The sequence below is a fragment of the Ammospiza nelsoni genome, chromosome 8, assembly GCF_027579445.1.
Source record: "Ammospiza nelsoni isolate bAmmNel1 chromosome 8, bAmmNel1.pri, whole genome shotgun sequence".
Classification (NCBI taxonomy): domain Eukaryota; kingdom Metazoa; phylum Chordata; class Aves; order Passeriformes; family Passerellidae; genus Ammospiza; species Ammospiza nelsoni.
Genome location: NC_080640.1, coordinates 17,946,205 through 17,960,637, shown reverse-complemented (window position 1 = coordinate 17,960,637; position 14,433 = coordinate 17,946,205). Strand labels below are relative to the sequence as shown.

Below are 14,433 nucleotides of genomic sequence, written 5' to 3'. Positions count from 1 at the left end.
AATAGAAATGAAATATCCAACTTGCTCTGACCTCCAATTAGACAGCCATTTTTAACAGAGCAGCAAAGACAGCAGACTTGCTGTGCTCATCACACCTTCACCTCTTGTTTCCAATGGCACTTTAAACCCCAAAAGCACTGTCTGGCAGATCTTTCTTATAACACTACAGTCTGGGAGCAAAGTGGCTGTAAAGTGGCCCAGAGGTGTTGGTCAACAGCTGCTGAACATGATCCAGCATGGTGGAGAGAAGGCCAATGGCATCCTGACTTCTACTGAGAATTGTGTGGTCAGCAGGACCAGGGAAGTGATTGTTCCCTGTATTTAGGACTTGGGGGGCTACAGCTCAAGTCCTGTGTCTAATTCTGAGCCCCTCACTTCAAAAAGGACACTGAGGTGCTGGAGCAGAAAGGCAACAGAGCTGGAAAAGAGTCTGAAACTTGAGTCCTCTGAAGAGTAGCAGAGGGAGCTGAGGTTGTTCATCCTGGGGAAAAGGAGGCTCAGGGGAGAAGTTACTGCTCTCTACATGCAAGGAGGCTGTGGCAAGGGTCAGTCTCTTCTCTCAAGGTAACCAGTGACAGGACAAGAGAAAAAGTTATTCAAAGTGGTTCAGGGTGGACATTACTCAGAGTAGTTAAACTTTGGAAGAGACTCCCCAGGAAAGTGGTGAAGTCACCATCCCTGTAAGATGTCCCCAAGAACAATGAATGCAAGTTCTGCCCATGGTAGGAGGCCAGACTGAAAGCCCTTATGTAGAGATGAACACTGCATTTAGGAAAAAAGAGGAGAGAGGCTATAAAACAAGCTGTAGAAGAGAGAGTTCATCCCATTTTGTGCAGTTTGGAAAGCTTTCCTGTCGAGTGAGTGATGCAGTAAGAGAGGGCAGAAGCAATGTCACTGCAGGGGTTCATGCTGCATTTATGAGCTCTCTCAGTAGGAAAGCCTGAATGCAGATCAACAAGTAACAAGACTGCTGACAGTAAATACAAGCTAGGAGTTATGTATACAGCAGATGTTACTAAATCTTCAGGTGTTAGTTCAGTTGTCTACAGATAAAACACAGCAGGCAATTTAACCTATATGTGGAAGTTCACTGAAGGGGCACAGACTAAGGAAAGAGCTGCTTCAGCTTCTCATCTTATGTGGTTGTTACACATTAAAAACCTCTGTGCACCTGTCCCCAACATAGCAGTATTCCATAGTTCCCCTGTTTAACATACAGGTACTGATACCCTGCTTGGCTTTTCTGGTTTTGGACCCATATTTCCTGTCCTGCAAAACTGTATCCCACTCCACTTAATATGCCATATGTGCTCATTTTTGAGGGACATAGTCCAACACTGCACAAAGTAACACTTTCTTGGATAAAAATGACAACAGAAAATATTTTGCACTTCTGCTAAATTATTAATAATGTGGAAGAAATAAATCTGTTTAATTGAAACTGATATTTTCAAGTTACAGTAATCAAGAGCTGTAGAAATACAAGTTTTAAATAAAAAGTCTTTTTAATGAAGTGTCTCAACAAAAGAACTGCAATTAGTTCTGCTTAGCAACTAGGCAATATCAAAAAACAGATGGTGAATTGGACAAGAGACCAAACATATGATCAAGCCTTTGAAATGCTATCAGTTAATTCCTTTCCTCTTCAGAGCATAAGTAGTAGAGACCATAAAGGTAAATAGTACTTTTCCATCCACTAACATAGCAACAGCTCTGCTGTGTTATGTCAAAGGTTGCTCCTTGCTTTCATTGACAAAACCAGTCACAGAGACGTTTCCTAGGTAAGTAATAATTGACCAGATAACTTCAGGATAATATTTCTTCCTAAAACAAATCCCCCAAGTTTTCAAATTTCTAGGTTTTTTTAAAATTTGGGCAGAAATAATGAAAGTCTCCCACATGCCCCAAACGTGCCTTCCAAATTCCATCCTTAGTAGCTATAAGCACATGGAAAAAGGAGAGGAAGCACATTTGGGTGCACACAGGGAATGCCAGCTGGAGAACCATGCAGGTGGCATTCTCTGCTGTACTCACTAAGAAAATCCATTCACTTGATCTTATGCTTTGGAAGAGACTGTGAATTCCTCCTTTATCTCCTTTGTTATGTCTTCAGTTTTCAAAAAAAATGCAGAATGCAGAAACCTCTGAAGTCCTTTTTGCTACTACAGTTATAATGTAAACTGACCACCCTGTTGAAATGATGAATGAGTTCACATCCTAACTTAATATACATTCCCACCCAGCACAGGCTGTTTTTACAGTGCTCAGGTTCACATCACAGAGAACTGTTTCTCAAAGGAAAAAAAGTGTGCAACACAATAAGCACACAAGTTTATTTCACACGCATGCTGGGGACTTTATAGCTGTAAAATACTGCAACTGTGCTCCTGTGTGCTTCACACGACTGCACAGCCAATCACTCTGTCCCTGGGAGAGCCAAATGTTGTGATTAAAATCTTCTCAGCACTTCTAGTGAGAACTCATTCTGGACTTCTGTTAGAAGCTATATTTAGTTACTGGGGAGGTGCAAAAAGAATCTGAAACAAGAAGATAGAGGAAACAATTTAGCTTTTTTTTTTTTTTTTTTTTAAACAGAAGAATTAATTTCTTGGCTGTGACGTAGTAGTATGGAACCCAAGGCCACATTTCTAAAGTATTTCAGACTGGAAGATACTGAACAGGTTTCATTTGCATTAAGAATTGCAGACTTCCAAAGTATAGTCTTCTCCTAAATCCTCACTCCTTTTGCTTCTACACAGGAAAGTATTAAGGTCATTCAAGAGATGCAACTGACTTATTCCAGACTTCCTCTTTTACTCCTTTTACACAAAGCACAACCATTATCAAAAAACCTAGTGAGTTTTGGCATCTCAGGTGAGCCCCTTTTTCCCTGTCTTAAAAGTCCTATATAAACACTGCAACTTCTTAAACACAAAATTGTAACAGAAAGCACACCTTGGCAGCTGACACCAGACAAGACTGAAAGGGCAAATATCACTTGGCTGAGAACTAGAGCTGTCCTTCATCCTTGCACCAATTTGAAACTTTTTTTCATAGTGAACACAAGGTGGGTCTCCCCAAGGGACCTAAACTGAGCAGGACTGATTGATGATCAGATTAAACCAAGTAAAGTCAGAAGTCACAACCTTGGTTACATTGCCTCACAGGAAAGCGACCAGAAATCTTTGTTACACTAGAGTGCAAGAATTTTTTTAAACATCTGATGGGGAACAGTATAAAAAATGCGAAGAAAAGAAATAGAATCACACTGAAACAAGCAAGCTCAGGAAATAGTGAAGTGTAAACCATCAACCACAGCTCATGGCAAACACTCCCCCAACAGCTTCAGGTTCTGGGCTAGTGGGAGCCAACAGTACCACAGGGTGAGGTGGAAGGAGGATTTTTTTTCTAGCTCACTTCTAATTCCTACCATCTATCACATCCTTCTCCCACATTAAGATTTCAGCACACAGCAATCAAGTGAATCTAACAGACAGTAAAGGTCAATTCAGTATTCCAGCCCAGGAATTTGTTACTGTCCAGCCAGTAGGGGATTCTACTGCAGAGACAGAAGGGGAGATGAGTGGGGAAGGATTTCCACTCAAGCTTTCCATTCTGGCCTTAAACAAATGCAAATATCCTTAAACACTCTCCCCCTTATTAAGCTTATTAAGCCTCTGCTATCTGCAGATAACCCACTGCATTCAGGGAGACACTTTAGCCTGCAACTTTGAAGAAGTAGGAATCTACTCATCAGTTAGCCCTATCTGTGTCTGATGTGCGAAAAGGCTATCAGAAAAAGCTGATAGGGCAAATGCAAAAACACAAAACATTGTTATCAGTACCCAGGTCCCCCTCCCACATCTGCTGAAAGCATTTTCACAGCAAAGCAGGACTTGCTGAAGCTCATGATCAAAAGGCCAGTGCACCGCGTCCCTAAACCATTCCTTAAAGCCAAAAAAGCAAAGCAGCAGGGGCAATCTAAATCAGTGGCTTCTCTACATAGTTTACAAATTTAGAGACATCTGAAAAGCACTGGAAAATAATCTTACTGCTTTAAAGGGACCCATGCCAAACACCAAGGAACAAGTGAATTTCAGCAGCATCATACAAAGCCAAATTTGGTTCCCAATTAAGAATACAAATGACAGCCTGGCACTTCAGGTCTTCCCTCACAATGACTGATCAGCAAGACAGGGCATGGACTTTTTACCTCACCAATCATATTAGTATCAACAGGAAAGTTGTATTAAACTTGAGACTGGTTAAGTTCCATGCACACAATCCTTGCGCAGTCTTCAGCCTGCTACACGAATTATGAGAGTAAACTAAGAGATAGATTTATTTTGTTAGACAGGAATTACTTTAGGTATATTTTCCAAATAAAAGATAAAACAATCCTGCAGAACCTTTTACGGGCTAGCCTTGAAAGAAGACCCCAAAATATTTATTAGTGTTACATACTTGATAGTGTTACACAAGTGAAGTACAATTTTACACAAATATGTATCTCAACTGTAGCAGCTCTCAGAGAATGGTGTGGCGTCACTGCTGTCTGCAGGTTTACACAAATTTGCAATTTTGACACAAACATACTGTATTCTTTCAAGCCTGAATGCAATATGCTAGCTGAAACACCCATTGTTTGTAGAAGCTCTACCCAAAAAAGATAAATACAATTTCACTCAAGTGAATGAGGTGACTGGATTCATGCCAGAATGAGGACAAATGTTTCTTGATAACACCCAACCTAAGCCTCTCCTTCCTCAACAGATTAAAACCTGATGCATATGGAAAATCCTACAATATTCCCAATACAAAATTCAGGGGTATTTGCTCAAATCTTTTCTCCTCATCCTGTCTTTGGGGGGAAATTCACATCCGTTCACCGGGTGCCACACTGACAATCCGGGCATAGTCAACTCAATAATAATTGAAAGAATAGATATAGCTTTACCTGGTATTCTCTACTCCTGACAGGGAAATTTATTTCAGTGTTTATGCTTCTGGTATAACTGACAGTTACTGATATTACTTTAGATCAGCACACTTTTCCGTTAGCTTTTAGACTGCCACTTTTAGCTTTATGAAGCTTACCTTCGCTTGTAAACTTTAACCTGATGCAGCAGTGATGAAGACAGCAGCCCCATACTCACTGAATTTCCACCAATGTGTTTACTTTTCCCTTTGTCTCAAAACTAGAGCATGTGTGCTAAATTCCTAACATTATCTGAATCATATTTCCAGCATAGCAACTATTAAGGGTGTTTCTTCCAAAGTTTTGCACAGGAATAAATTTCCCCCCTATTTTCTCCAGAATCCAACTTCAGAGGATTTCGATTACTAAAAGAGAAGTATTTTCAGCTGTCAAAAAGTCAAAACAGTCAAGCATTTATTCTACAGACTCCAAGCACAGTAACATTTTTGAGCACTATTCTTATGAGACTGCTTTCTACTGAAGAAAGCTACACTTTTCTCTGGGCTCACACACCATCTATTCTTAGAGCCCCTGAATATCAACTACAAACTTTTCCCAAAACAGACAGAATGTCAGAGGCTGGTCCCAACACAAACCCATGCAGGAGCCACCCTGGAAGTAACTGAAAATCCACAGGAGAATTAAGTGCGTTGGAGACACTGCCTCCTAAAGGAGCTTCTTCTACTGGGAGCTCGACCCTCCAGAAAACATCCAAGTCCTCCACTACACAGAAAAGATGAGGAAAGACTGTCAGCTTATGCTATTGCCACGTTAACAGCCTTTCCGAAAAGAATCAACCAGTTTCCCTCCCATCAAAATTTACTTGTTAGCAGAGAAGAAGAAGAGCCAAGGATTGTGTTTAAAGCACAAGACCACATCGAGACAGTTTTTAAGGGTTAGTTTGCCTAGTTTTGCTGAAGCACAGAAGAAGCGGCGGCAGCTCCCGAGGGCTGGACGCGGAGGAGCGCTGCCCGCGGAGGGCGGCCGGCCCGGTTCGGCGGTGCCGGTCCCGCAGGCGGAGCCCGAGCCCGGCCGCTCCCGAGCCGCTCTCCCGGCGATGCGCGCACACCGCCGGCACACACGCACGGGGAAGGAGAGCTGTCCCGCCACATCCCGGGGGAGTCAGTTACCTCTGGGCTCCTCACGGCAGCCTTTGCAGGAGCACAGCCCCATGGCAGGTGGCAGCGTCCCTCTTGGCCCCGGCCAGCCCGCTCCCGGCCAGGCGGGGCCGCCTCCAGCATCCCTGGCAGCGGGGCGGGCAGCCGGGACTACGCAGGGACAGCGGCAGGTCGGTGCCCTGGAGCTCCCCGCCTTTGCCGCCCCTGTTTCCAGCCGGCCTCGAGGCAGAACTCGGCGCTTCACGGCTCCCTGTCCCTTAAACCGCGCTGGCTTATTAATTACAGTCACCCTTTGAAGGGTGAGAGCCACCGGAGCCTGCTTTGTGCGAGAGGCTCTCAGATGGCCAGAGGGCAACAGACACCCTGCACAAATCTTCAGTGTGCATAGAAAGATACCAGATAGACTATTTCACCTCTTGCAAAACTCCCTCACGACAGGACAGGGTCATATGGTATATCCCCCACAAGAGTAAACACCATATATCTGAGTCTCCACAGAGATACTGAGTGTTACAGGGACTTTGCATTCTTGCAAAGGTCAGTGCTGCTCTAGCAATATTCAGAGGGCTCGTTTATATGCTCACTTTTAATTGCATTAACCTAACTGAGTCACCAGCCACAAAAACAAGATAAGCTTTTTGTTTTGGGATAAGAAAAGAGCAACATCCCTAGAACAGATGTTTGCTGGCTCTCTGATCACTCCGTGCTTGTTCCCTAGACCCTGCAGCACTTCACTCCAGCAGCGACCCTGCTTATTGAAGCCCCAGTGCCCAGGTGCAGCAATGCCCTGAGCACTGCAGCAGAGACACAGTTTGTTTCATACACCAACTCACAGGCAAACTGGCTGCCTTTGCAAAGCTTGGGTCAAGCTAAAGAGTTGGATGTCACAAGCAAGTGACTGAATGATAAAGTCTTTTCCAGGCTGGACACTGCAGAAGAATACACTCTTTGATAGCAGTATGCAATGCACAAAAATTAGTTCGGGTGGGAGGGGAGAAAGCTACACAAATAAAGGTTTGGGGGTGGGGGAGATAACAAGGAGATACATCTTTCAATACAGTTAAAATACCAGAAACAGCCTGAGCCCAAGAACTGATATGCAGCTCCAGCTCCTATTACATATTTCAGCCTTTTGAGCTTGAGCTAAAGTTCTTCAGAATGGACTTCCAGGAGAGAAAATGAATGACCTAAAGGGTAGATGTCTACCAGGTCTCCCATCATTAAAAAGAAAAAAAAGAAGAAAACAAAAAACTACAATAATGTTCTACAGAGAGGTCCTTCTGCAGAGTATTCAGCTGTTAACTGCACACTTGAGCAATCCCAGAGTATGAGCATTCATTAGTTAGCACAAAACAAAACCAAATCCCACACAGGATAGAAGGCAGACAGGGCAGGAAAGCTTTCCCACCGCTGCCAAACACACTAGAGGAAGTTCAAGATATTCCTGCAAGAGAACTGAAGGAAATCCAGTATTCTGGCTTTGCTGGTACCAACTTGTTCCTCTTGGATAGATGTGTGAGAATTCATGTCAGTTGTTTTGTTGAGCCTCTAAACTCAGAGTGCCAATAGCTGACAGCTGCTTGGAAATCCATCTCTTGTGCAGAGCGCTCCCTTGCCTTGTACAGCAGCAGAGACTTCCCTTTCCTCTTGGCTAGAGGGTGATCTGATCTCAGGGAAGAGGCACGGGCACCACCTGCTTGAGGGGCTGGACCATCTCCTGGCAGCACTTATCCGTTTGGTTTTAAAGAAGCTCCAGGCAGCTCCCAGCAGGGAGGAGCTTTCCAAGCCCTGGAAAAGCCGCAGGGTTTGCTAAGGGCACTGCCAGAGCAGCGGCAGATAGATAACAGGGATGGAGGAAGCACCCTCCTCTCCAGCTTTCCAGCCTGGCACCCAAGTCAGCTCCATGGAAAGGTGGATGCTGTATGTCAGAGGAACTCCCAGACTGCCTACAAGATACTGAAATTTGATTTTTTTTAGAAGATGTAGGACTATTACGAATATCACTTCACATGGACAGGTGAGGCTGATGAGGGGTTTGGCACACGTACTTAGTTCAGACAATCAACCTGACAGCTTCAACAAAGCATTTAAACAATTTTTTTTGTTTTTTTCATTTCTATTACTGAAACACTGCAGTTTTAAACTCTACTTATTTTTGCAAAATATTTAGAAAACTGACAAAAATTTGTCTTACCTTTTGATTTAACCATGCACGTCTTCTCCTTAAGACACCACCAAGCAAACACCAACTTTAGACTAGGGTTTACAAAATCAGGAGCTCAGAGTTCAATGTCTAAATTTGGATTTCAAATGCTAAAACATTATGCTGATCTTTCAAAAACTCCAAGGACTTAGCAGTTCCCTGTAAAATGAACTGGAGCAGACTGAGTGCCCTAAGATTTTTTGAATAACGCATCTACTTTGCACTTTTTTTTTTTTTCTCAGCCATAGCTCTTGGTTCCACCATCTGAAATTCTTGATTTAAAGTTTATATTCCCTCTCATTTCTTAAGAAATACAGCAGTGTATTTCTTAAGTGTATATTGTATGTGTACAGTGTATATTCAGTGTATTCTCTGCCACTGAAAAGGAAAGCCAGCTGCTAAATACTGCTGTGTGAAAAATGAACTTTTATATTTCTGGACAATGCTAAACATCTGGAAGCCAGAGGTAAAGATTTTAGTTTTAGTTAAGCCAATCACTTATATTCTGTGGGAAAAAATACTCTAACCAAGTAAGTTTTTAAAAATTGCAGGATGGCAGAGAAATAGGTTATTCTAGTTCAATGATTCATTGCAGACATGACAGAGTATTAGTGGCGGAAGGTGTTTATCAATCATTCCTTTACTAGGAAACAAATGGCTTTTGTGATTCCCATCTATATCAGTTACATCACTAGAACTGGGCAAGCATTTATTTTGGAAGCTTTTTTAGACATAAGACCATGATTACATAGCTTTGGAGATTTTCCTCACCATCCCCTCCTCCCCAAGAAGCAACAACTCATCTGAAGAACACAAAAGTTAACACCACCTTGCATCATTTACTATTAAACAGGTGAGCTGGGCTTCATAGAGAATGGACCTAAGCCAGCCGGTAGCAAACATGCACTCATGGAAAGCTCACAATTTATACTAACACCCATGCTCAAAATTCAGAAGAATGTGTTAGAATTTTCAGGCTTGGCCAATAAAAGCTTGTTTTGCCTGATCTGCAAAATTATTTATACTATGATGATCTCCATATCAAATAATCTGTAAACCAGGGAAATTATAGACTTCCTCTTCAAAAGTTAAAGCCTTCATAAAATGCAAAGTTTACTTTCTAAGTCAGATTCAGGATGGAATATTTCCAGGATTTCCAAAGTACATGGTGAAGCAAGAAGTGGCTTGCCAGGCCACAGTGGAAACACTCTGACTTTCCACACATTTCCAAATAGCCACTGGACTCAGAAGAAAGAAGAGACTATTCTGGCAGTGTAGTAACAGAGGTAGAAGAGTACATTAAAACCAGTCTTAGTTCATATATATCTAAATACTCTAACCCCCGTAAAAACCCACTACATTTCTTATAATAGCCTGAAACTACAAAGTGAATTTTCTAGCCTAGTATTTATTTAAAAAGTGACATGCTACCTCCCCTAAGGCTTTTTCCTGTGACAGCAGAGCAATGTAAACCATCCTCACCCTTTCAAACCCCAGTCTTGATCATCCCCTGCTCTCCAAATACACACTTCTAGTATGTTTAATATAAACTGCAAAGGAAATGTTTTTGAAAACTGCAGTTCTCCAGGCTCCTAAGACTCTGAAAAATAATCTGCTGAGAGAAGAATTAGACCTTCATGGTTTAAAGGAACAATTTATAGTTCATCTGTTCTTCACAGAAGACATTAGCACAGAAAACACAAGTTCAATGCAGATATATCACCAGACTGTACGAGAGACTTCATGAAAGTACACATTTTGTATTACAGGTTGCCATGCCCCAAGTGACCTAAAATGCATTCCTGTTAACCAGGTTAGGCTAAATTTACAATGGAGCACAGATCTGTTAAGAAAAGGCTCACAGGCTTAAAAAAATAAAAAAAAAAAAAGAAAGGATCAAAAGTCACCTGTTCCGTCAGGAATAACATTTCAAAACATCTAGCCTTGTCCTATTAAAGAAGTTCTAGTCCAGAAAGAGTCAAAAGACACCAAGTTTATAACAAGTTCTTCTGATTTGACTAAATCCATTTCTTTCTCTTCTCCATCCAATCACAGCAATTCCAAGAGAAATTCAGTCATACCATCTGACACTCCCATGACAATAATTTTCACTGGCATTAGGACATTTTTTCATATCAAATGGAATATGAAAATGGCCATATTTTAGGAGACTTGTAGGTGTCCACCTGCTTTGCTTTTTCTTTCAAATAACGACTCTGCAGTCTAAAGCACTTGTGAAGTGCAAAACAGAATTCCCTGAATTCTGATGAACGCAAAAAATTAAAGAATTTTAGGTGCAGGCATCAACAAATGAAGAAAGTTTGGTTGGAAATTCCAATACAGCTTTAGCCACACTATGCTTGAGTACCTCCCCAGGTTTTTGCTTTGAGGGCATCAGCAAGCTCTGGGGCCTCTGGCATTGAAGTGCTGAGGGAACACCAAACAAATCCCAAACAGTCAAGCCTTACAGATGGACAAAGTCCCCTTTTGCAGCTGGTTGTGGCAGAGCTGCCACTGTTCCTGTTCCATTTTTGGCAGCAGAAGGGCAGCAGGTAGGCACACTGGCTGGTATCAGCAATTCCTGCCTGGCACTGCCATGGACCCACAGCTGCTCTTTCACAGCTCACACCAGCTCAGAGCCCAAAGGGGAAGAGCAGCTAAGCACACAGATTGTAAGAAGCAGCTTTACTGCAAATACCTGAAGGCATCTCGCTGCCCTCAGCACTCAAAGCTGCTAAAGGGAGCCCTTTCCTAACAGATCCCAGTGTACACAGAGCAGACAGCCTGCTATTAATGTATGCAAGCTTTTGCACTGCTTTGGCTCACAGAGAGACAACTCTTCACTGGCTGCAGAAATTAAAGCTAATGGCATAGAGGTCTGACCTTGATCAAAAATATCTGGACTATAAAAAACAAACATCCCCCCCCAAAAAAACCCCAAACCACAACAAATACCAAACAAACAAACAAAGCCCCCTGCAGCTTCTTAAGCTGGGTATAAGGTATGCTACCCCATAGGCAATACATCCTTGTCATATTTCCTCCTCCCTATGAAGTTCAAAAAGCCCAGGGCAAACAAGTTCTCACTGACAGCACACTAATTTTCCCTAAGCCATTTCAGACAAATACAGAGGGGGTTTTGCCTGTGAACCCTCTCTCACAGCTGTTTGACACTGGGCTAGGTGCCACTTCAAACTGGTGCTGGTGTATTCATAAACACCCCAGATAGCAGTTTCTCAGTTTTGTCTTTTGGATCCTGGATCAGCACACTATCAGCTGCACCTCCCTTTCCCCCCACACCTTTTGTGGGCCTCATAAGAAGGACCTGTGTTTTAGTTCTCTTACCTTTTCCTCCCAGAATGACTTCCACATGGTATTTCCAAGTCAGTGTATCCTACTGAGCAGTTAAGGTGCGGTGCTAACAGGTGACTCCAAAGGGTGAGTGGTGCTGCCCTACAGGATTGCCAGTGTCAAAGAACAGAATCACAGAATCATTAGGGTTGGAAAAGACCTCCAAGACTGAGTCCAGCCTTTGACTGAACATCACAATATCAACTAAACCATGGCATTAAATGCCATATCCACTCTTTTCTTCAACACTGTGAAGAAAAGGGACAGTGACTTCACCATTTCCCTGTGCAGCCTGTTCCAAGGCATGACAAGACTTTCAGTGAATAAATTCTTCCTAATGTCTGCCCTGAACCTCCCCTGGCACAGCTTGAGGCCTTTTCCTCCTGTCTTTATTTCACTTCTGTTAGAATTTAATGTGTGCTGTAACATGGCCATATATCATGTATCTTATTTTACTTCATCATGCTAACCTAATAGAGTACTTTATTGGCCTCAGAGATCCCAGACATTGCATAAATCTTGTGGAGAATTAATCCATTGTTATTGCAAATGGGAGCACAGCTCTTTCTGGGGCTGAACAAAACCCATAACAGCAGCAACAGAGCACACAAGCTGTAAAATGTCACTGAAGACTTGATTTCTGACAAACTAGCAAGAAATATAGAGATGATGCTACATAACTGATCATGCTGACAGTTTGATAAGCAAATCTCTATGTAACAAAGCTGTACTTGCACCAGAATACTTAAAAAAAAAAAAAATCCCTCTATTAACTACACATGCCTTAGGACTTAGTAGATTATCCTCAAGGTAGAATATTCAATAGCAGAACTCACTATGGAAAGTCTCAGCAGGAAGTATTCAAAATCTTACCTAATTTGCACTGAAAAATCAACCTGAGGAGATCAAATGATGCCTTGCACATTTCCACTACAATGTGTCATCACACTACAAAGCCATATTTCTATACCCAAAGGGCAACCTATATAACATGCTATATTTGTCTCTCAGGGCTCAAACCCAGTCAGAGGTTACATTTTAATGATCTGCACTAGCAGAAAACCCTATTCATGAAACTTCTTAAGTCTCATGCTCCTTTCACAGCAGGCCTTATGAGACTGCAATTGAAGTTTTAAAAACCATCATTCTTCTTTAAAGCCAGCACGTGCATTAAAGACAGCTAGGTGCTACTGATCAGGGATCAAATGCACAACTTCTCCTGGAACACAAATCCCAGGACAGCAGAACACAGGTATGCTATTGCAGCCCATTTCCAGTCCTACTTTCAGCTGCCCATGGCCCCAGAGCACTGGGGGATGGAGGCAGTACAAGTTGAAGTAGATCAAACACTTCTAATAAAACAAAGGCAGGATCTTGTTTATTTCATGAAGCAGGGTCATTACCTGCCAAATGCAAACATAAGCCTTGGGCATTGCATATGCTACGGGAAAAAAGAAAACAAAGCAAAAGGCAATTTACAGGCTGCAGGTGCCTCCTGATGCCCTTCAAGATGTTTTAAATTGATAACTTAAGGCGAGCCAAAACATTCTTAACTATCAAGGAGCCTCATCAGCCTCAGGGGAAAAGAGGAGCCCAATAACCTTTCTGCCCAAAACTCTGGATACAGCCCCAAGACCTTCACCTGCAGTGAGTCATCACCCTAAGCAAGTAGAAGAGGACTGGTCAAGCTGTAGGGATACAGAACTGGACTGAACAAAACACTTACTGAAATCAATAAGGTTACATGAATTGAGAGCAAAGTTCAGTCCTCTTTTCTTTTTTTTCCACATTCTCTTTTCATAAGAATTCAGTGACATGATAGAGTCAAGCATTCAGGGAAAGTACAGGTCAGAATATCAGTAAGAAGAGAAGCCTTGCTTACAGGAGATTTGAGCTGCTAGCATTTATCTGCACAAAGGAAATGAGATGCTCCATTAATTACTCAACTACCAGTTCATCAACTTACATCCATTAGTAAAGCAAGCCTAGAAATACTGTCAGCTGATTGATACTTCTGTTGAGCAAAAGGAAGTTATTAAGGTCTGAGCAGGCCATGAAAGCTATTTTTTCAGTTCAATAAAAGAATCTCAGTAGAATTAAGAAAGGAGTAATCCCACACAAGGCAGTTAATATCTTTTGGAAAATGCCAATGCATTAAAATTGCAAAATTTTGGAAAGACATATTTTGAAAAATAAGTTTAGCAGGCTCAGGATGGGGGAAAGAGGAAAACAGTCAGACAGATGCCATTAAATAGCCCATAAACACTGGCTCAGTAGGTTAACCTGAAACAGTGGAGACCTACACCCAAGTGGCTTCCCCACAGTGTCTATACAGAACATGTTCTGCTCTTATATTACAATTTTAAGACCAAAACAAGATTGAAATGGGTAAACAATATGAACTTGAATGTTTTCAAAGACTGTTGATTTTGGCATCTGAGACAGCAGCTGTACATTGTGAATACATGGAGTGTGTTCAGTACAGAATACTACAGAATCACAGAATATTCTGGGTTGGGAGAGACTCACAAGGATCACAAGCCCAGCTTTTACATCAATGATCCATATGGGCATCAAGCCCACAACCTTGGCATCATTAGCACCACGCTCTAACCAACTGAGCAAACGTGCAGGAACGTATTCAATACTGCATTCTGCCTACAGAGCGCAACATTGGCTTCACAGGCTGGGCAAAGACGTCGTTAGGGAACCCCTGCTCGCTGGTTTGCTTGGAGGAGACACGAATGAACAAAACAGAGTAGCCAGTTTCCTCTGAGAGGATG

General features: G+C 42.3%; 1 protein-coding gene across 1 annotated transcript in view; it reads right to left on the bottom strand.

Annotated features, from left to right (window-relative positions):
• Nucleotides 1-992: 992 nt before the first annotated feature.
• LOC132076402 (rho GTPase-activating protein 22-like) overlaps nucleotides 993-14,433 on the bottom strand; it is a 37,661-nt gene continuing 24,220 nt past the window's right edge. The window contains exon 4 of the mRNA XM_059477457.1: nucleotides 993-2,537. Within this exon, the coding sequence (XP_059333440.1) occupies nucleotides 2,497-2,537 (41 nt within the window). The 3' untranslated portion in view covers nucleotides 993-2,496. The remainder of the gene's footprint in view (nucleotides 2,538-14,433) is intronic.